Source organism: Mustela lutreola, chromosome Y (assembly GCF_030435805.1).
Source record: "Mustela lutreola isolate mMusLut2 chromosome Y, mMusLut2.pri, whole genome shotgun sequence".
Taxonomy (NCBI): Eukaryota; Metazoa; Chordata; class Mammalia; order Carnivora; family Mustelidae; genus Mustela; species Mustela lutreola.
The window spans coordinates 414086-435957 of record NC_081309.1 but is presented as its reverse complement, the minus strand read 5'-3'; the positions used below and the strand labels follow the sequence as shown (position 1 = coordinate 435957).

The 21872-nt window shown below is 60.7% G+C and overlaps 1 protein-coding gene across 1 annotated transcript; it reads right to left on the bottom strand.

The window, feature by feature from the left end:
• Nucleotides 1-11207: 11207 nt before the first annotated feature.
• On the bottom strand, nt 11208-20719 carry LOC131822509 (uncharacterized). Its single transcript, XM_059158820.1, has 14 exons — nt 19604-20719; nt 19138-19215; nt 18888-18999; nt 18641-18786; nt 18463-18546; nt 17832-17849; nt 15662-15734; nt 15248-15307; nt 13974-14126; nt 13454-13707; nt 12003-12083; nt 11732-11842; nt 11384-11545; nt 11208-11279 (listed from the first exon to the last, which is right to left on the bottom strand). The coding sequence occupies exons 1-14, from the start codon at nt 20717-20719 to the stop codon at nt 11208-11210; spliced, it is 2520 nt and encodes an 839-aa protein (XP_059014803.1).
• Between the last annotated feature and the right edge of the window lie 1153 nt (nt 20720-21872).

The window sequence follows — 21872 nt, the reverse complement described above, 5'->3', positions numbered from 1 at the left end:
AGGGACCATGAGGTACCGACTCCTGTTTGGTCCCCCCATGACCTATGGTTTCGCACTGGACCAGACCAAGAGCATGCATGGCATCGAATCTCAGCAATGCAGGCCACAGTTCCAAGTTGAAGGGCAACAGAAAATGTTCCCCAGGCCATGTGAAAACGAGGAGCCCAGGGGACCTCAGGGCCACGCTCGGGAGCACCTTACCCCTCCTGTGTGCCCCGCTCTACAGAACAAGACTTCCCAAGAGAGCCCCGCCTCTTCAATCCTCTGCCAGATTCTGCTTGGAAGGGTGGGGTTCTGTCCGCAGGCCAAGAACGGATGTGCCCTGGCCCCTTGCTCTCCATCACCCCACCCATGGAATCCAACAGGATGGGGGTTGGAGGGTCCCACCAGGCTTCTTGCCTCCTTGCCATTTCCTGTGCCCCCAATATAAAACCACACGTGGACACAAGGTGCTTTGTAACTTGTTTATGGCCCTTCTCCCTGACCCTGCAGCTAGGGGCAGGATCCTCTCTAGCGCTGCCCCTGCTGATCCTTGTCCCTTTTGCTGTCCCGTGCAGGCTGAGCACCACGGAGAAGAGCCCATGCAGGTCTCTCAACGGTGGAGGCCTCATCAGATTCTTCTTGGTGGTGCAACGCGGATGCTCTGTGATGTCCACTTCCACACGGCTGCCATGCCTTGACACACACACACAGACACACAGACACACACGCACACACACACACAGAGAAACATGAAAATACACACAAAAGTCTTAGCTATTTGTGAAAATGTATGATGCCAGGGATAGGGAACGTGATGTTGTGAGCATGCCTTGTACTCGTGGGATCCCAGTTCCTCCACAGCCAGGGCACCGTGACCCTGCTTGGGATGGCCTGGGACCATTCCCAAGGACATGTGAACGATGTGGGAGGACACGCGGTGCTCAGGCATGTGGACGGCCGTCAGGGAGTCGTGGTCCAAGAGTGGGCTGGGACAAGGAGCCCGACTCCCAAACACAGGCAGGCCATCGCCAACCGAACGAGCGGCAGGAGGACCGAGAGAGAGGCCGACAGCCATGGGAGACACTTCAGGAAAATGGGCTGGGGGAGCCTTGCTTGTCCGGATTGGCCAGGGGTTTTCCGAAGGACAGCATGGCAGGCATGAACCTGCCGGACTAGACCCATCCTCGGCCCTGTGTGTGCGCTCTGAGTTCCCGCAGGCTCACTTCCCACCCTGCCCCCTGCTCCATGGGTCCAAGCTCCTCTGAGCCTCAGTTTCCCCGCCACTAAATTGACTGTCCCCTGGCACCCCTGCCCACAGGGCTCTGGACCCAGCCCTCCTGGCTCCTCACCGACAGGTCATCCTCTCAGCTCATTCCCAGACGCCGCCTTCCTGCCTCGGGTAGTACTGCAAGGGATTGGGCCACAGGTCCTCGATGATGATCTGGTAGGGGACAAAAGGTGAGCTGAGCACGGGGCCCCCGACCCCGTTCCCCAGTAGTCGGGCCTCCAGCATCTGCGCTGTTGACGAAGGCGCAGGGGCCTCACCCCGGCGATCCTGTTGGACCCTGGGCAGCTGGGGTCACACAACCAGTTGAAGAAGTTCAGGCCGCTGGGGTCTCGCCTGTGGCTGGCAGCACCACGTTCATAATCCCAGAACCACTGGACTGGAGTGCAACGAGTCTCCCGATATCCTGCGGGACGAGGAAACTTAAGGGAGGCTCTCCGAGGCCTAGGACCCACGCCAGTTCTCGCTCTCAAACGACGACCTGTCCCCCTTCCTGTGCCAAATCCCTGCACTGCCCCGAGGACCCCACACTCTTCCCTTTCCACCCCCGGGCCCTCATGCCGGGAAGGCCTCCGCCAGCTCCTCTGCACCTCAAGCCCACACCTAACGCCGATGCTCAGGTGATACTCCTTAACGATCACGTCGTTCTGGAAGTAGGGGTTGCTCCCAAAGTAAAACATCCACCTGCAGCGGTACTTGGGACGACCCAGTTCCTCCACCTGCCGCAGGAAAGCAAGAGAAGGGGGAGGGGGAGGGGTCGTTGACCCTAGCTGTTCTGCGTGACTGACTGACCGCAACTCTCAGCAACTCAAACGCACCCACTCCAGCTCAACCCCCACTCCCAAGGCACCACCGCTGGCCTCAGGCTCCACGGCTAACCTCTAAATTGGTCATGTAGCTGTGTAGCATGTCTGTGTCCTGGTCACCTATCACAGCTGATAACTGGGGGTGATTCAGGATCTGCCTTGGGTCAAGGAGCCTCGACATCAAGGGCGCCGGGAAGAGAACCAGGAACGCCCCGGCCCTTTCCGACTGAGAGCCAGGGACGGAAGGCGGCCTGTGCAGAAACAGCAGGCACTTCCCCGTCCCAACCTCCCCAGCGCTTGCCCTTTCGTCACCCATGCTCTGCCCTGGGGCATCGCAGGGCTTGGAGGATCAACAGGGCTGAGGCTCCCGGGGCCCAGGAGGGCAAGGTCAAGAGCCCGTCCGCTCTCCCTGCCTACGTCCTCTCTGGCCTGTGCCCGTGCTCGGCTGGGCCAGGAGGCAGTCAGTCACCACTCTGGATGTTTGGATGGTCTCGGTCCCCCTCACGGCCCCGTTTGCTTGTGTGCTCACCCGAGGCCCTGGGCCCTTGAGGGACCTTCTGTGCCCACAAGGGGGCTGCTCCGCTCGCTTGCAGCATGGCTGCACACCCAGGGTCTCGAGCAAGGGCCTGGCAGAGTCAGCCACAAAGGGAGGAAAGGGGTACGGCGGGAGGAAGGAGACAGAGAGACAGAGACACCCAAACCCTGACGACAGACATAGACGGAGGGCTGGGAGGGTTGAGAGAGAGAGACAGAGAGAGAGCGAGCCAGCGAGCGAGCGCGGGTGGGGGACATGGAGAGGGAGAGGCAGGGAGGGAGGAAACGTGTCTGGGAACACCTGGGCCAGGGGCCTCGGCCGGCTTCAGGAGGGCCTGTGGAGACAGAGTTGGTAGCACCCGGGGCACCGTGTCCAGGGTCCCGGGGCCCGCTGAAATCAGGCAGCCTGCTGACTGACTCTCAATGAGTGCAAGCGCACCACAGAACCGGAGGTCTCCGGGAACTCGGCAACGATACACGGTTTGAAGGACACGGAACGAGGCGGGCAGCCTCTCCATCTGCCCCATTTACCCCAAATCCTTTCCTTCCAACATGTGCTCTGAGCCAAGTGGGCTGGGCTTCACTAGGGGTCCAGAGTGTTGACACGGGTTCCGGGACCGCAGAGGCGTGTGGGGGTGCTGCAGCCCCAAAGCACTGGCGCGGAGCTTCCACTCACAGAGGACTCCACAGGTCTCAGGCTCTGGCTTTCCCGCCAACGCGCACACCCGCACCCACCTCCTCCCGGACCACCCACTGCTGGACCCCGGCCCCCTAGGCAGTGCAGTAGAAGGGTAGACCCAGGGCTCAGGGCTTTGCGCTCCCTGCTGGCCCAGCAGCCTACTGCTGGCAGGTGCCCATTGCTGGAGGGGTGGGTGCCATGGTTGGGGGAGCCCGGCCCAGCTTCGCACTTCTCTAGCCCCTGGCTCAGGCTCAGGCTCTGCTCCCTGCTGCCCTGCTCCCACTGTCCTCCCCAGGGGCCAAACCGAGCGAGCGCGATGAAGGAAGGATACGGCGCGTGCCCAGAAGCCAGGGATGCCCTGGATGATGGCCCTCCTTCGAGCCAGGTGACCACTCCGCTTCTGATTCATCCTGCGCTTGAGCCGCAGGTAGGCCCTGGTGGCTTGGACATCCACAGAGCAGAGCGCTTCCTGAACCACCTGCAGCGCGGCAAGGGCGGCTCCGGCTGTGTCGGGCCGCGGCACCGGCTCTGCCTGCGACAGCTCCTTCGGCTTCTCGACCCGCTCTGCTTGCGCCACCTCCTCGTCTTCCACCGCCACCACCTCCTCGTCTTCCGCCGCCAGCACCTCCTCGTCTTCCGCCGCCACCACCTCCTCGTCTTCCACCGCCAGCACCTCCTCGTCTTCCAACACCACCAGCTCCTCGCATTCCACATCCAGCACCTCCTCGTCTTCCACGGCCAGCACCTGCTCGTCTTCAACTGCCAGCACCTCCACGTCTTCCACCGCCCGCACCTCCTCGCATTCCACCTCCACCTCCTCGCATTCCACCTCCACCCCCTCCTCGTCTTCCACGGCCAGCACCTCCTCGTCTTCCACTGCCACCACCTCCACCTCCCCCACGATATCCAGCACCACAAGCACCAACACCTGCCCAGCGCCGGCCTCCTCTGGGCCACGCGGGGCCTCAGCTTCCCGCACAGCCGCTGCCACCAAACCGGCAGCCTCCAGGGCCAGAAGCGCCCCCGCGTGCCCGCAGGAGCCGGTCTCCCTGAGGGCAGCCGCCTCCTCACCGCCCCCGTGTGGGACCAAGGTGGTCCCGGATTCTGGGGCAGCTCCGCCTTCCCCGGACCCAGACTCCCTCTCCATGTGGCCCTGCCCCTCAACCAGGCAGCTGCGGAGGGCAGGCGATAGAGGCGGGAACCGCAGGCTCAGGTCCGCGCCCGGCGTCGGCGGTGGGCAGCAGCCGCCTGTCTGAGTGCGCGGGCCTGGGCACGCATGCGCACAGGGACCCGGGGCGGTGGCTGACGCCACCAAGCGGCGCGCGGCGCGGTGTGCCGGGAGGAGTCACACATGCGTCCTGGGAGCGATAGAGACTCGGAGCCCCAAGAGGATGGGGGTGCTCCGGGGTCTCGCCCGGGATAGGGCCGTGGGCGTGGCCACCACCCTCCTGGGCCCTTGCAGGCGCCAGAGCTAGCCAGGAAGGCCGCCCGCGACGCTCCCCCGCGGTGCCCTCCGTGCCTCCCAACCCCTAACGTTTCTACACAGACACCTCGTAGGCCTTCCCGCCGGTGCCCTCGTGTCACAGTCCCGCTCTTCCCTTTCACATCCGTCCCTCTGGGACCCCTCGCCTCTCGCTAGCATTTGAAATCCAGCGGCTGAATCCAGTGTCTCCCCGCAGCCCGAAAGCCTCCCACGCTGCTTCTTAGCGGAACCCGGGGAAAGCCCTGGGGGCATCGGCTGGTGCTCCAACGGTGCCGCGTCACTGTTGTCGGGCTTTTGCCCTGGAACAATCCAGCGGTGGAGGGAGCCAGGAGCCTACCACCAAGCTGCTGCGTGCAGGGACCACCCCCCTCCACACCCCAGCACCACCCCGTTCCACCCAGCTTTCCTTCAGAGAAGGAATCTGCACACAATGTCCTGGCCCTTAATTTTTTTTTTCTCTGCAATTTTTTTTTTAAAGATTTTATTTATTCATCAGAGGGGGGGGGGAGAGAGCACAGGCAGGCAGAGAGGCAGGCAGAGGCAGAGGGAGAAGCAGGCTCCCTGCTGAGCAAGGAGCCCGATGTGGGACTCGATCCCAGGACGCTGGGATCAAGAGGGCCAGGAGGACCCTGGCCCCAAGAGCCACAGTCCCTGGCCACCAGGGTGCACACAGAGCTTCTAAGCCGGCCCCAGCCAGATCCCCCACTGGCACTGGGAGGCATGCTAACGGGCCAGACTTTAAGTCCGAGGACCAACTGCATCTTTCTGGGAGCCTGCCGCTTCGAAAACCCTTTCCCGCTGGACTTTCCTCTGCCCGACCTCTTTCCCTTTCCCGTCTGTGTCTCTTTTCCTCTTTGCGTTCTCATCCGTCGCCGCCAGACCTTCATCCAAGGGCACTCGGGGTCTTCCTTGCAACTTTGCTCCGAGTGCTCCCTTTGTCTGGGTCCATCGCTGAGTGGAGTACCAGCCGGGGAGGGCATGGCGCACCCACCAGGTGCGCATTGACAGCACATGTGTCCTTTCTCAGCACGTCCTTCGTGTCCGAACCACCCCTCATGCAGGTGCACGCCAGGGGGGGATCATGGGCCACATAGGACGCCGGCCACCGGAGGTGTGAGGAAGTCCCCGCGGGGCATGGCAAGGCTGCCAGCCTTGCCCTTGCCTCATGGGAGGGCCTCACATACCAAGGATGGGTGGGTATGTCCTGGGGGTTTTGGAGCCGAAAGAAGCAGGAGGAGCTTCCTTGAGATGAAGGGCAGGCTGCATGGTGGGCCCAAGTGTCTCCGTTGCCCACGTTAGCTCTCAGTGCAGAGAGGGACGCCTGCAGTGAGCAAAAGGCATGGCCGCCTGTGGCGAGCAGGCAAATTATCTGAGACTGTCCCTGAAAAGGTCCCGGCGTTGGTGTGACTGGTGCAATCCAAACTGACCTAGAGGAGGGTCCTGAGGGTCCAGAGGCAGAAGTGCCCTCGAAACAGCACAGCCTTGCAGATGGGGGAGGCTGCGGTGGTGACAGAGAGAGGGGGAAGCCAGGGAGCCTGGGAGGAGAGCACCATAGCCCAGGGGGAGAAGAAGAGCTGGGGAGCGAGGGGGGCGATGGGATTGACGGACAGAGTTCAGGACAGACACGAGTGTGCAGGTGTGGGGATGGAAACACAGCGACGGAGCGAGGAAGGCCGGAGGCACAGAGGGAGGCTTTGGTCGTACAGAGGGTGCAAGGCGTACTGGCCCGAAAGTCATACCGCCTATGCAGAAGGGACCCCCCCAACACACACCCGATTGCGGAAGCCAACGGTCCGCTGAGCAGAGCTCCATCCAGTGGTGTCAAAGAGGTCAGCAATCGTGTTCCCTGAAAACACCGGTCAGACAGCCACAGAGGAAGTCACGGCGGCGGAGGAGAGGGTGGAAACAGACAGGGGCTTACACAGGAACCGGGTCTAGCAATCGTGGGCGCGAGGCGGCCCCGGTCAGTAAGGAGTCTTCACAGCCATCTAGGACATGTAGACGACAGCACAACGGGCAGCTTTTAAAAAGCTTCCCCTGCCTACGCTCCGTGCGAGAGACTGACCTTTTCGTCCCGTAGCCACAGAGCATTTGAAAGTGGGACGAGTGAGAGTGATGAGTGACCTGAAGACCTAGGCGTGGCCCCGGAGATCCCTCCCCCTCGCTGGCCGGCAGTAAGAGCGGGGCTGTTCCTCTGTTCCCAAGGATGCGTCAACACATGGCTTACGGCGCTGGCAGCCAAGGACTCCTCGAAGACTACTGAGACAGCCCCGGCCTCATCTCACTCCACGTTGAAGAACACGGGGCCCAGGGCCCAGGCAGATTGTCTCCGCGATAGAAATTCATACAAATCCAAGTCGGGCCAACGGCCCCGCATCTGTGGCAAAGCAGAGACTCACCAGGGCCAAAGGTCATTATGCAGCCCCAGCTACGCTGATATGGGCCAGGCAGGGATGCGACATCAGAGACGTGACGGCACAGGCCTGGCCTCCACTCCCTCCACAGCATTGTTTCTGTGCCGGAGAGGATGACCACGTCAGCAAGAGGCAGGCCCCTTGCCAGACTGGTAGCGAGCACGGGCACTGGGGTCCAAGGGACAATGAACTACAGGCCCAGCCCTGCTGTGTGCAGTGGATGTGCTTGAGGACATCCCCAGGGAGCCCTCTGGAGGACTGGCATCGCCATCCCCCAAACCCAGACACTGGCCATGTTTGGCGCTGGCTCATCCTTCCCTAGCCTTGCACTCTGTCTTTACCCCAGGGAAGACATGAGACCTGATAGCTGGCCTTTTGTTCATCAACTCCCGCTGCCCAGCACCACCATCGGCACGGGAAGGACCTCCCCCCGCTGGGATGCCGGCCCAGAGCTTATGTGTCCTAGACCTCTGGGCAAGCATGAGGGCCCATCCCTTCCTCGGAATGGGGATTCCAAGGCAGCATCGTAAGCACCAACCTTACACCAGGAGCTCAGGCACACCACCTGCTCCTTTCTGAGAAGGAGCTCATTCGTGAGCCTCCACACAGGAACATACAGGAACACGGGTGACATCGGTCTTCTACATTTCAGTGGTTTTCCTCGGGGGCCTCAGTCGAGCTTGTCTTTCACCCCGGCACCAGGCTCCGTGGGAAGTTTTCACGGCTTCTGGTCAAGGGCGATGCTTCCTCATATGCATCTCAGCAGCGTGAACCTCCCTGGGTGGGACAGATATGCAGACACACACACACGGACACAGGGGCACTCAGGCACTCAGAAGGGGGCTCTGCATTCCCACACCTGGCCCCTGAAACAAAAGAAAGGAGATGGCACATGTACACACAGACACACACACGGCTGCACACATACGCGCGCACACACACACACACACACACACACACGGAGTGAAAATACAAACACACCCATCGGGCTCCTTTCAAACACACAGACACACACATACACACGTGCTCACGCAAAAACACCGAACACACTAAATACACACATGTATCTCTGCAACTCTGGCATGTACACCAGACATGCATGCAGGCACAGAGGTGCTCGTAAGCACACACACACACACACACACACACACCATAGAGCTCTCACAGAACGTCTCTGGCACAGGCATAGACATTTGTTCCCAACTCAAAAGGACGTTCCCAGGTGTGACCTGGGACACTCGTAGTCACACACACACAAGAGACCACATCCAAAGCCTCTGGCAGACAGGCATACACAACTGACCCCAGCACATCGGAGCATGCACACTCACACAAACTTACCCTTGAGGAAAGGGCAGAATGTAAGCAAATTCCTTGTTCTGCATCCTCAAAGAACGCACGTGTAAAGAAGCCTGCACACACACACACACACACACACACACACGCAGACAGGCGAGCGGTTTGCGACCCCACTGTACACACTACATGCACACTCGTGCATATGGATCTGAGGCCTGCACACCATCCCTTGCATGGAGACACATAGGCGCTTGCAAAAACACTCGGGACACACCCAGTTGCCACAAGGTCTCTGGCACAGGCATACGCATTTGGCCTCACCATAAAAATCATACACGTGTGTGCCCAAAAACACTAACATGCATTCCCCACCACCTCTATGGCCTCGAGCCCACAGGCATAATAACGTGACACATCGGCGCATGCACAAACGCTCATAGCCCTAAGGGTACAGAAGCATGTAAACAAAACCCATCATCTGTGTCATAAAGAACACACACGTAGCCACTCTCTCAATCTCTCATACACACACACACACACACACACACACACTGACACAATTATACAATCACAACGAGCTCTACGCTCATACACAAAACACACACACGGAGCACACGCAGGCATGCATCCCTGCCCTCCCCCACACACAGCTATGCTTGCAAGCACACGCACACACGACAACACATCCAAGGTCTCCGGCATAGGCGTACACAGTTGACCCTGCTCAAAAAAGAAGTCTGCCCCTGGTGCCCTGCAATCCATAAACATCCACAGAATTGGACACACAGACATTCTCACCTGTCTAAAACACATACTCCAACGCACACTCCCTGAGGATGCAGACACATGCGAGGAAAACACACGACCTCCCTGACATTGAAATGCACACTCAACCGCTCAAGCACACCCACACGTGCACGCACGCACATAAAAGCCCATGCAAACCCACACTCATTCCCAGCACACATCCTATCTCTGTCACGGACTCATGTACCCTCAGCCCAAACACTGGACACAGAACGGCGCATGGAAACATACACCCAAAACACACACCATAGCTGTCCAGCCCTTGTACAAAGGAGGCCCCAGAGAGACACAGACACACACACATGCACTACAGATTGTTTACTGAGGGGAGGCACACAATGCATACACATGGTCGAGGGCATAGGGCCATTCCCCATTGCCCCTTCACACACACACTCACACACACACACGTCCGTGTGCAGGCGCGGACCTGCCCTCAGCGGCTCCCTCACACATAAACACTCAGGATGTCCGCCATCCCATGGAGCACACCTGCGTTCCCTCACACATCCATGGAACTGTCCCCTGCACTGCAGGAGGATCTGTTGCCACAGGGAGGGACTGTGAGCGACCGCCTCATCTTTGCTCCTCCCACGACCCTTGGTTTTGCGCTGGAGCTGACCAAGAAGATGCATGGCATTGCAACTCAGCAATGCAGGGCACAGTTCCAGGTTGAAGGGCAACAGAAAAAGCTCTCCGAGCCATGTGAATACGGTGGTACGAGGAGCCCAGGGGACCCCAGGGCCCCACTCGGGAGCACCTTACCCCTCCTGTGTGCCCCGCTCTACAGAACAAGACTTCCCAAGAGAGCCCCGCCTCTTCCCTTCCTCTGCCAGATCCTGCTTGGAAGGGTGGGGTTCTGTCCGCAGGCCAAGAACGGCTGTGCCCTGGCCCCTTGCTCTCCATCACCCCACCCATGGAATCCAACAGGATGGGGGTTGGAGGGTCCCACCAGGCTTCTTGCCTCCTTGCCATTTCCTGTGCCCCCAATATAAAACCACACATGGACACAAGGTGCTTTGTAACTTGTTTATGGCCCTTCTCCCTGACCCTGCAGCTAGGGGCAGGATCCTCTCTAGCGCTGCCCCTGCTGCTCCTTGTCCCTTTTGCTGTCCCGTGCAGGCTGAGCACCACGGAGAAGAGCCCATGCAGGTCTCTCAACGGTGGAGGCCTCATCAGATTCTTCTTGGTGGTGCAACGCGGATGCTCTGTGATGTCCACTTCCACACGGCTGCCATGCCTTGACACACACACACAGACACACACACACACACGCACACACACACAAACACAGAAACATGAAAATACACACAAAAGTCTTAGCTATTTGTGAAAATGTATGATGCCAGGGATAGGGAACGTGATGTTGTGAGCATGCCTTGTACTCGTGGGATCCCAGTTCCTCCACAGCCAGGGCACCGTGACCCTGCTTGGGATGGCCTGGGACCATTCCCAAGGACATGTGAACGATGTGGGAGGACACGCGGTGCTCAGGCATGTGGACGGCCGTCAGGGAGTCGTGGTCCAAGAGTGGGCTGGGACAAGGAGCCCGACTCCCAAAGACAGGCAGGCCATCACCAACCGAACGAGCGGCAGCAGGACCGAGAGAGAGGCCGACAGCCATGGGAGACACTTCAGGAAAATGGGCTGGGGGAGCCTTGCTTGTCCGGATTGGCCAGGGGTTTTCCGAAGGACAGCATGGCAGGCATGAACCTGCTGGACTAGACCCATCCTCGGCCCTGTGTGTGCGCTCTGAGTTCCCGCAGGCTCACTTCCCACCCTGCCCCCTGCTCCATGGGTCCAAGCTCCTCTGAGCCTCAGTTTCCCCGCCACTAAATTGACTGTCCCCTGGCACCCCTGCCCACAGGGCTCTGGACCCAGCCCTCCTGGCTCCTCACCGACAGGTCGTCCTCTCAGCTCATTCCCAGACGCCGCCTTCCTGCCTCGGGTAGTACTGGAAGGGAGTGGGCCACAGGTCCTCGATGATGATCTGGTAGGGGACAAAAGGTGAGCTGAGCACGGGGCCCCCGACCCCGTTCCCCAGCAGTCGGGACTCCAGCATCTGCGCTGCTGACGAAGGCGGAGGGGCCTCACCCCGGCGATCCTGTTGGACCCTGGGCAGCTGGGGTCACACAACCAGTTGAAGAAGTTCAGGCCGCTGGGGTCTCGCCTGCGGCTGGCAGCACCACGTTCATAATCCCAGAACCACTGGACTGGAGTGCAACGAGTCTCCCGATATCCTGCGGGACGAGGAAACTTAAGGGAGGCTCTCCGAGGCCTAGGACCCACGCCAGTTCTCGCTCTCAACCGACGACCTGTCCCCCTTCCTGTGCCAAATCCCTGCACTGCCCCGAGGACCCCACACTCTTCCCTTTCCACCCCCGGGCCCTCATGCCGGGAAGCCCTCCGCCAGCTCCTCTGCACCTCAAGCCCACACCTAACGCCGATGCTCAGGTGATACTCCTTAACGATCACGTCGTTCTGGAAGTAGGGGTTGCTCCCAAAGTAAAACATCCACCTGCAGCGGTACTTGGGACGACCCAGTTCCTCCACCTGCCGCAGGAAAGCAAGAGAAGGGAGAGGGGGAGGGGTCGTTGACCCTAGCTGTTCTGCGTGACTGACTGACCGCAACTCTCAGCAACTCAAACGCACCCACTCCAGCTCAACCCCCACTCCCAAGGCACCACCGCTGGCCTCAGGCTCCACGGCTAACCTCTAAATTGGTCATGTAGCTGTGTAGCATGTCTGTGTCCTGGTCACCTATCACAGCTGATAACTGGGGGTGATTCAGGATCTGCCTTGGGTCAAGGAGCCTCGACGTCAAGGGCGCCGGGAAGAGAACCAGGAACGCCCCGGCCCTTCCCGACTGAGAGCCGGGGACGGAAGGCGGCCTGTGCAGAAACAGCAGGCACTGCCCCGTCCCAACCTCCCCAGCGCTTGCCCTTTCGTCACCCATGCTCTGCCCTGGGGCATCGCAGGGCTTGGAGGATCAACAGGGCTGAGGCTCCCGGGGACCAAGATGGCAAGGCCAAGAGCCCGCCCGCTCTCCCTGCCTACGTCCTCTCTGGCCTGTGCCCGTGCTCGGCTGGGCCAGGAGGCAGTCAGTCACCACTCTGGATGTTTGGATGTCTCGGTCCCCCTCACGGCCCCGTTTGCTTGTGTGCTCACCCGAGGCCCTGGGCCCTTGAGGGACCTTCTGTGCCCACAAGGGGGCTGCTCCGCTCGCTTGCAGCATGGCTGCACACCCAGGGTCTCGAGCAAGGGCCTGGCAGAGTCAGCCACAAAGGGAGGAAAGGGGTACGGCGGGAGGAAGGAGACAGAGAGACAGAGACACCCAAACCCTGACGACAGACATAGACGGAGGGCTGGGAGGGTTGAGAGAGAGAGAGAGAGAGAGAGCGAGCGAGCGAGCGCGGGTGGGGGACATGGAGAGGGAAAGGCAGGGAGGGAGGAAACGTGTCTGGGAGTACCTGGGCCAGGGGCCTCAGCCGGCTTCAGGAGGGCCTGTGGAGACAGAGTTGGTAGCACCCGGGCACCGTGTCCAGGGTCCCGGGGCCCGCTGAAATCAGGCAGCCTGCTGACTGACTCTCAATGAGTGCAAGCGCAGCACAGAACCCTTGGTCTCCCGGGAACAAGGCAACGATACACGGTTTGAAGGACACGGAATGAGGCGGGCAGCCTCTCCATCTGCCCCGTTTACCCCCAAATCCTTTCCTTCCAAATGTGCTCTGAGCCATGTGGGACTGGGCATCACTAGGAGTCGAGAGTGTTGACACGGGTTCCGTACCGCCAAGGCCTGTGGGATGCACAGCAACAAAGCACTGGCCCGGAGCGTCTACTCAGAGAAGACTCCACAGGTCTCAACCCTGCCTTTCCCACCAACGCCCATGCCCGCACCCTCGTCCTCCGGGACCACCCTCTACTACACCCCGGCACCTAGGCTGTGCAGTAGAAGGTTGTGCCCACTCTCTGGGGTTCGCCCACTGCTGGCAGTGGGGACTACTGCTGGCAGGTGCCCACTCCTGGAGGGGTGGGGCCCATGGATGGGGGAGCGGGGCCCTTCTCAGCACTCCTGCCCCTGGCTCAGGCACTGCTCCCTTCTGCCCTGCTCCCACTGTGGTCCACAGGAGCCAAAACCCAGCCGGCGCGATGAAGGAAGGATACCGCGCGTGCCCAGAAGCCAGGGATGCCCTGGATGATGGCCCTCCTTCGAGCCAGGTGACCACTCCGCTTCTGATTCATCCTGCGCTTGAGCCGCAGGTAGGCCCTGGTGGCTTGGACATCCACAGAGCGGAGCGCTTCCTGAACCACCTGCAGCGCGGCAAGGGCGGCCCCGGCTGTGTCGGGCCGCGGCACTGGCTCTGCCTGCGACAGCTCCTTCGGCTTCTGGACCTGCTCTGCTTGCGCCACCTCCTCGTCTTCCACCGCCAGCACCTTCTCGTCTTCCACCGCCAGCACCTCCTCGCATTCCACAGCCAGCAACTCCTCGTCTTCCACGGCCAGCACCTGCTCGTCTTCAACTGCCAGCACCTCCACGTCTTCCACCGCCAGCACATCCTCGTCTTCCCCCGCCGGACCCCCTCATCCACCACGATATCCTCCACCAACAGCACCAACTCCTGGCCCCCACAGCCTCCTCTCGGCCCTGCTGGGCCTCAGCTTCATGCACAGCCGCGACCACTACCTCCGCGTGCCCGCGGGAGCCGGTCTCCCTGAGGGCCCCCCGTCTCCACACCGCCCCCATCTGGGACCAAGATGGTCCCGGATTCTGAGGCAGCCCCGCCTTCCCAGGACCACGACTCCCTCTCCATGTGGCCGTGGCCCTGAGCCTGGGCAGCTGCGGAGGGCAGGCGATGAATGTGGCCCCCGCAGGTTTAGCTCGGACACCCGGGAACCAGGGTGGGCAGCTGCCTCTTATCCGAGTGCGCGGGTCTGGGGCACGCATGTGCACAGGGCCTCCGTGTATCCGGGGCTGAGATAGCGGACACAGCGTGCTCGCGGGTAGTCACGCATGCGGCCTGGGAGGGATACAGGCTCCGATCCCTGCGCAGAACGCTGGTTGCTCCGAGGTCTAACCAGCTATGGGGCAGGGGGCTTGTCCCTGGCAGGCCCCAGAGCCAGCCAGGGAGCCTGCCCTTGCCCGCCACCAGGGTGGCTTCCGAGCCTCTCAACCCCTCTTGTTTTTTTCGGAGATACATCTCAGGCCTTCCCCACAAGTGCCCCGGTTATCACAGGGCCACTCGCCCCTTTCTCATCAGTCCGTCCAGGACCCCTCGCCTGTCACCCGCAATTGAAATCCAGCAGCTGAATCCCGTGTCTGCCCCGAACGCCTCCCGCACACCTTCTCAGCAGAATGTGGGAAAAGCCCTGGGGGCATCAGCTGGTGATCCAACTGAGCCGCATCACTGTCCTGTGGTTTTCCCCTTGACCTGCCCAGTGGTGGAGGGAATAGGAGCCTACCACCAAGGTGCTGGGTGCTGGGACCATCTGCCTCCCGAGCCCACCACCTCCCACCCGGCTTTCCTTAAAGAAGGACACCGCACACAAAATACTTTCCCTGAATTAAATTAGCGAAAAGAGCCAAGGACCCTGGCCACCTGGGTGCCCACAGAGCCGCAAAGCAGCTTCAGGGGAGGTCCGGGATCAGACTGGGCAGCATGCTAATGGGCCAGACTTTTAATCCAAAGAGAAACTCTGCACACTGTCTGACCAAGCCAGTGGCCAAACTCTCCCACTGTGCTTTCCTCTGCCCGACTCCTTTCCCTTTTTCTCTGTGTCTCTTTTCCTCTTTGCTTTCTCCTTCATCACCGGACTTTCTTGCTAGGGCTCTTGTGTCTTTCCTCTAGCTCTGCTCCAAGTTCTGCCTTAGTCTGTGTCCGCCACTGAGTGGAGTACCAGCCGTGGAGGGGACGGACAAGTGAGCACTGACAGCACAAGTGCCCTTTCTCTGGTACTCACCACGTCCTTCCGGTCCGAACCACACCTCATAGAGTCCAAGAGCCAAGGGGGACGGGGGTACTGTGGTGGGCGGCATAGGACACATGCCGCCTGAGGGGTCAGGAAGGCCTCCTGAGTGACGGCAAGGCCATCAGCCTTGTGGTTGCATCATGGGAGGGCCTCCTTTAAAAGGAACGGGTCAGTGTGTCCTGGGGAGGGATTTTGACCGCAAAGAAGCAGGAGGAACTCCCTTGGCGTTAAGTGCAGGGTGTGTGTGGTCGCCACAAGTGTCACTCTCTCAATCTGCTTCTCAACACAAACAAACACCCCTGCAGGGAGAAAAATGCATGGCTGTCTATGGGGAGATGGAAAAATGTCTGAGACAGTCCTTGAGACTGCGCAGACTGCGGAATTCCTGGTACAATCTAAACTGACCAGCATGTGCCTTCCTGCCCAAGCCGTTGGAGGAGGCTCCTCCTGGGATTACTGCAGGAAAAGGAGCAAAGCCCTGGAGAGGGAGAAGGCTCTGGTGGTGACAGCGGGAGGGGGATGAGAGGGAGCCTGGGAGGAGAGAGAGAGAAGCCCAGAGGAGAAGAAGAGCTGGCGGAATGGGAGGGAGGGAGAGAAGGGAAGAGAGGCACAGGGGCAGGTGGGAGAGGAGTGTGCTGGGATGGGGAGGGAGAGACAGGCAGGGAGCTGCGAGGAAGGGTTAGGCAGGGTGGGAAGGACGGGTAGGCCTCCAGCTGAATTCATACTTTGCAAGGCGTATAGACCCAGAGGACACATTGCCTGTGAGGAAGGGACCCGCCCCCCAATCGTGGGAAAGCCAAAAATGGGCTGGGCAGAGCTAAATCCAGTGGTGTCCAGGAGGGCAGCTGTCACGTTTCCCGAAAATATGAGACAGCGAGTGAGGAAGTCACAGAGGAATAGAGGGTGGAAACAGTCAGGGAGTACACAGTCACCAAGTAGTGCAATTGTGGACTGCCCTGTGTCAGTAATGGGGCTGCTCACTAATGGGGCTTCACGGCACTGGAGTACGATGTGGACGACAGCAGAACGAGCAGGTTTTGAAAAGCTGGCCACGTCTATGCTACGAACGAGAGACTTGCCTTTTAGTCCCAAAGTCACAAAGAATTTGAAAGTGGGAGGAGCGAGGCTAAAACCTCAGGAGATGGACGCTTCCCTACATGGTCGGAGCAGCCTGTGTGCACTTGGCCCTTAACCAGGGGAGCATGCTGCATGGGGTGTTGGTGAGGACTAGGTGTGCCCTCTGGAGGCATTTCCCTTTTAGTGGTCTAACTGGATAGAGGGTATTGGGCACTTTCCTTCAGACCCTGGGGAAGGAGGCATATCAGCCTCAGGGTCAGCATGGGTCAGACAGCACACGGGTGGGGGTCCTGGGTCTCGCATTCAGCTATACTCTGCCCTCTCCTCTACGGACCATCTGGGGACACGGATCCAAAATCCTAGGGAAGCCGCGAACTGGGGATCACGGGGCAGCGTGGGGTTGCCTATCCGTGAGCTAGTCTCTGGACATGTGAGTGTGTGACTTTTGGGTGCCTGGGAGGGTGAGGGAGTGTGTGCACGTCAGGACATGAGAGTGACCGAACCACCGTGTGTTGGGTGCGGGGTGTTGGCTTTGCTCCTGAGTGTATGCGTCGGGGTATGTGAGTGGCTAAATATTCTGAGGCTTAGGGCGGTTTGAAACCGATGGTGTCCCTGTGTGTGTGTGTGTGTGTGTGTGTGTGTGTGTGTGTGTGTGACACACACTCTCCCTGGCATTCATTCTTCCGTCCAGCCACGTGGGCCAGAATGACAGTGTCATCTTTCCTACCTTCCCTCGTCCCACTTTCCCCTCTCCAACGTTCCCTCCACAGGGCCTGGCCCCCACTCGCTCCCGCTGTATCTGGGGCTGAGGATGACTGTGTCAGCAAGGGCCTGGGCACGCCTGTTTAGAAGAAAGGAGAGCACTGGCTCTGGGGTTCAAGAGACTAATGAAACTACCGTCCCACCCTTGCTGTGTCTGAGCTCATCCACCAGGGAGCATCTCTGGAAGAGGGTCCTCGCCATCCACCAAAACTTGACACTGGACATGTCTGGCCCTGGCTCGTCCTTCCCTTTCCTTGTCCTCTGTCATTTCCCCAGGGAAGACATGAGCCCTTTCAGTCAGCTGGCCTTTCGCTCATCTCCTCTCCCCGCCCACCTCCACCATCCCCGGGGGAAGGACCTCCGCCACGCTGGGATGCAGTCCCAGAGCTTGTGTGACCTAGACCTCTGGGCAAGCATGCATATTCCCTTCCACGGAATAAGGATGCCCAGGCAGCGTGGTAAGCATCGACGGGAATCCCATGAGCTCCGGCACCCCACCTGCCCCTTTCCATGAAGAAGACCGTGTGCGAGCGTACCCACAGTAACACACGTAAGCACGGCTGACATCGCTCTTCCACATTTTAATAAATTCACAGGAGGCCTCAGTCGGCCCTGGGTTTCTTCCCGACACCAGGCTCGAGGTGGGTCCCTGCTCGAGGGCCCAAGCTGATCATTCGGCTCCCTCTGAAAGGTCCTGGACTCTTTCCGGTCAAGCGCAAGGCTCTTGCGTATTCACCTCAACATGCTGAAGTTCCTGGGAGAGACGGATACACAGACACACAGGCACACAGGCACATATGAGGAGGCCGGTGAGTATCCTCTATGGGCCATACACAGGTTTGCTAGAGGGTTCAAGACCCTTCGGGGATCGGAGGTCATTCTGCCCTGCCCCTCTCCCCGGGCCTTGATGGCGATCGCCTGACATGTCCTCCAACCACGTAGCAAATATCTCTGTGCATGCTGGCCAGTGTTCTCTGGATGTTTGCGGTGGGCACAGGAGATTGCCCTGGGAGATGGCTGGGAAAACTCTACCGATGAACACAGAAAGGTAACGGGGTGACGCATGAGCCTTCACACCAGGGAACCCAAACTCTGTGCCAAGGATGGCAAGAGGCACTGAGGCGGTGCTCAAAGCTGAGGCGCCTGCTTCTCCAGCTCTGCTTGTTGGTGTGGCCTGACCCGCGTGCCTCAAGCTTCCCAGGCAGAACCAGTTTGACACCGCACTCCCTGACTCATGCTGATGCCCTTTGCACACGGGGTCACCGCCTCTTGAGCGTTCCGCTGAGCCGCCGTTTCTTCATCTGGGACACCCAGGTCCCACGGAGGCCTACGGAGCATTTTCTGCACCCACGCCCCGGTCTTCTCACCTGCACTCCTCTCAGTTCCTCGGCTGGGGCCTTCTTCCTCATGTAGTACTGCAGGGGATTGGGCCACAGGTCGTCCATGACGATCTGGCAGGGGAAACGGGGCGGGGCTCAGAGGCCCATCCCAGTCGGCTGGGGAACACAGCCAGGTTCACGTGCGCGGTCTGTCCCCGGGACCCACCTCAGCTATCCTGCTAGACCCGGCAAAGCTGTGGTCAGAGAGCCAGTTGAAGAAGTTTAGGCTGCTGTTGTGGTGTCTGCGGCTACGGGCCTCCCGTTCATAACAGGGGTGCCACTGGATGGGAGTGGAATGAGACGGCTCGTACCCTGCAGGAAGATGGGTACGTGCGAAGGCGCCGCCTAATGCATCAGGTGCAACCCTGCCGCCTCCACCTGCTGCCACCCCCTCCACGCAGAGGCCCCCTTACCAGCAGCCCTGAGGACATACTCCTTCTCAACGACTTCATTGCGGAAGTAGGAGTTCTTGCGAAAGAAGAGCAGGACCCTGCGGCGATCACGGGGAGACCCGAGTTCCTCCACCTGCCGGGCGGCAAAGTGGGGAGGAGGGTTGAAATCTCTGTCCAGCAGACCCTTGCCCCCCTGGCCTTGGGGAGAAATCGCTTCTGTTATCCCCTCTTCTCCCATCCCCCAGGCCGGCCTCCATCTCCCGGGCCAGACCTGCAAATCCGTCATGGAGCCAAGTATGCCTTCATCTTGCTCACTGAGCATGGCTGACAGCTGCGGGTGGTTCCCAAACTGCTTCGGGTCAAGGACTCTCCCAGGGCTGGAGAAGAAAGAGCTACAACAACGGAGCAAGTCTGCACAGCAAGTGCAGCCTTGGGTCCCTACCACTGGGACCCACTCCCTCCTCACAGATTGTGTCAAGGCCCCCTGCGCCCCCGCACGGCCCGCTGCATTCGTTAAGTCAGGTGGTTCCCTGCTGGGCGCTAGCAGAGAAAGCTGGACCCACGGCCCCCTCCCCGGCACATCGAGGACAACCTGCGGCCCCACCGGGCACCCCCGCCCGGAAGCAGGAATTCGAAACCCTCCCGATCACGGAGGCGTGAGCCGGGGCCCCTGCCACAGGAGTCTCCTGCACTAGCCCGGCCACATCGGGGTCCCTCCATGAAGGTAGCAAGGATACAGCCTTGGCCCAGAAGCCAGGGATGCCCCGGATGAGGGCGCTTCGGTGTTCCAGGTGACGCCGCCGCCTCTGCCACAACCTGAGCTTGAGCCCAGAGCAGGCCCCGCTGGCGTCTTTGTGCAGGGGCTCCAGCTCTGACTGCAGGGCCGCGAGAGCCTGGAGCGGGGACGGGGGCGGACCTGGCGGTGCCTCTGGCTGTTCTTCCCCTTCCCGCTTCTCCTGCAGCTCCTGCGCGTCTCCCTCCTTCTGGCTCCCCTCCCAGGCCTCTTCCCTCCTGTCTTCCTTCTCCTCCTCCTGCACAGGTACCTCTGCAACCTCATCCTCAACAGCCTCCTCATCCTCCTCCTGGCCCTCCTCTTCCTCAGCCTTTTCAGGCTCCTCCACCTCCTCCACCTGCTCCTCTTCCTCAGTCTTCTCTTCCCCCTCAGGCTCCATCTCTTTCTTCTCCACCACCTCCTCCTCCTCAACATCCTCAACCTCCCTCTCCTTGTCCCTGCCACCCTCGGCCTGCTCAGCCTCTTCGGCTTCCTCCTCAGCCTCCTGCCACTCCTGCTCTTCTGCCACGTCTTTCTCCATCCCAAGCTCCTCTTCCTCTTCCGTCACCTCCTCAGCTTCTCTAGCCTTCTCCTCTGCCTCCTCTTCCTCCTTCTCTGGCTCCTCTCCCTCCTCTGTCCCCTTCTCCTCAGCCGCCTCCTCTGTGGGCTTCACGTCCTCCGTCTCCTCCTCAGGCGCCCCCTCCTCAGTCCCCAGCTCCCCTTCTTCCTCCGCTTCTTCCCACGCACCAGTCTCCTCAGCCTCCTCTTCCTCCCCATCCTCCTGCCGGTTCTCCTCAGCCTCCTCCTCGGACTCCTCGGACTCCTCCAACTCGTCGTCCTCCTCCTCGGTCTCCTCTCCCTCCTCAGCCTCCCCGTCTTCCTCAGCCTCACTCTCAACCTCCCTAGCCTCGTCGTCATCGTCCTCCTCCTCCTCAGTCTCCCCGGGGTCCTCCGCCACGCCGACCACCACAAGTTGCCACACCAACATTAGGTCATCCCCGACGAGCACAAGCTCCACCGCCAGGATGGCGCCCTCTCTCTCCCAACGGCCTTCCTCTTGCTGCCCAGGCTCTGCCGCCATCCCACCGCCTAGGCCCGGCAGCACCTTCGCCTCTCTTGCGGGGGTGGGGCTATATGTCCACGGACAGCCGCGTCCTGATGGACCTCTCCCTCGACTGAGTTGGTCAGGATTCGGGGGCAGTCCCGTGTCCCACGTGGCGCCCGGCTGGGGCAGCTGCAGGGGAACGGAGCAGGGGCGGGTGAGCGCGCGGCTCCCGCAGGCGGCCGGGCAGTGGAGCTCTGCGGCCCCGCGAACGGTGGAGGGTGGACGTCCGCCGTCTCCTCCCGGAAGCCAGCGGAGTCTGGGACGCATGCGCACAAGGGCTTCCGGCCAGGAGCCCACGGGGCAGAGGTGGAGGCGGCACGCTTCGGGTCTTGGCGCCCAGGAGGCCTGATCCGCGCCCAGGACAATGGCAGGACCCCAGGCCCCAGGAGCCACAAGGCGGTGGGCGTGGCCGCCACAGGCCCTGCCCCTCACCCCCTGCTGGAGGCGGCCAGGGAGGCAGCCAGTGCGCCTCCTCCGGGATGGCCTCGGGCTCTACCTAAGGAGCCCCAGGCCCCAGTGCCCACAACTCCTTCCCCTCCATCCCGTTGCCTCCTTTAGCACGCTCTCCGCCCGGTGTTTGTAGCCTGTCAAGGAGAAACTGTCCCTGGCCCTTCCCCCACGCAATCCTCGAAGACTGAGGACAGCGAAGGCACCACCGGGGACCCTGGTCTAGCGTGCGGGGGACTGTCAGCCCAGGCATTGCAGAGCAGTGCCATTCCAGGAGACAGCGGGTGGGGGGGGAGCTGTCTGCCAGTTTGGGGCACTGTCTGCCAGTGGTTCGGCCACTGTTTCCCCCAGGCCATGTCCTTGTCTGCTCAGGACAAGGGGGACCGAGAGGGCTCAATCCATCGATCTGCCTGTCCTTTCCCCATGCTCTGCTCTCCCTCTTCCCCGGTCCGTCTCGGTGTTTGTGTTCCCGGCGCTGTTTCTCTGCCCACTCTCTGGCCACAGGGTCTCTGGAAGATCGAGGCTTCAGGAAGCAAGATGCAGAAGCCTGTCCCAGAACCTCCTTTCCCATGAAATAAAAGCCCCCTTCCCCTCTGTGACTAGCTACTGTTCACGTGACCAGGGAAAGGGACCCAGCTGGTTGCGCCCGACGCGTGCGCGTGCAAACACACACAGACACACA

What these genes read in the sequence shown, in the direction of transcription:
- LOC131822509 (XM_059158820.1), bottom strand. Translation starts at nt 20,719, where the DNA reads ATGGCGGCAGAGCCTGGGCAGCAAGAGGAAGGCCGTTGGGAGAGAGAG. An exon ending in GTATGTCCTCAGGGCTGCTG is followed by an intron (nt 18,787 to 18,887) that starts GTAAGGGGGCCT and finishes ATCTTCCTGCAG; the next exon opens with GGTACGAGCCGTCTCATTCC. An exon ending in GGGCAGGAAGGCACATGCTG is followed by an intron (nt 15,308 to 15,661) that starts GTCAGTTTAGAT and finishes CGCCCACCACAG; the next exon opens with TACCCCCGTCCCCCTTGGCT.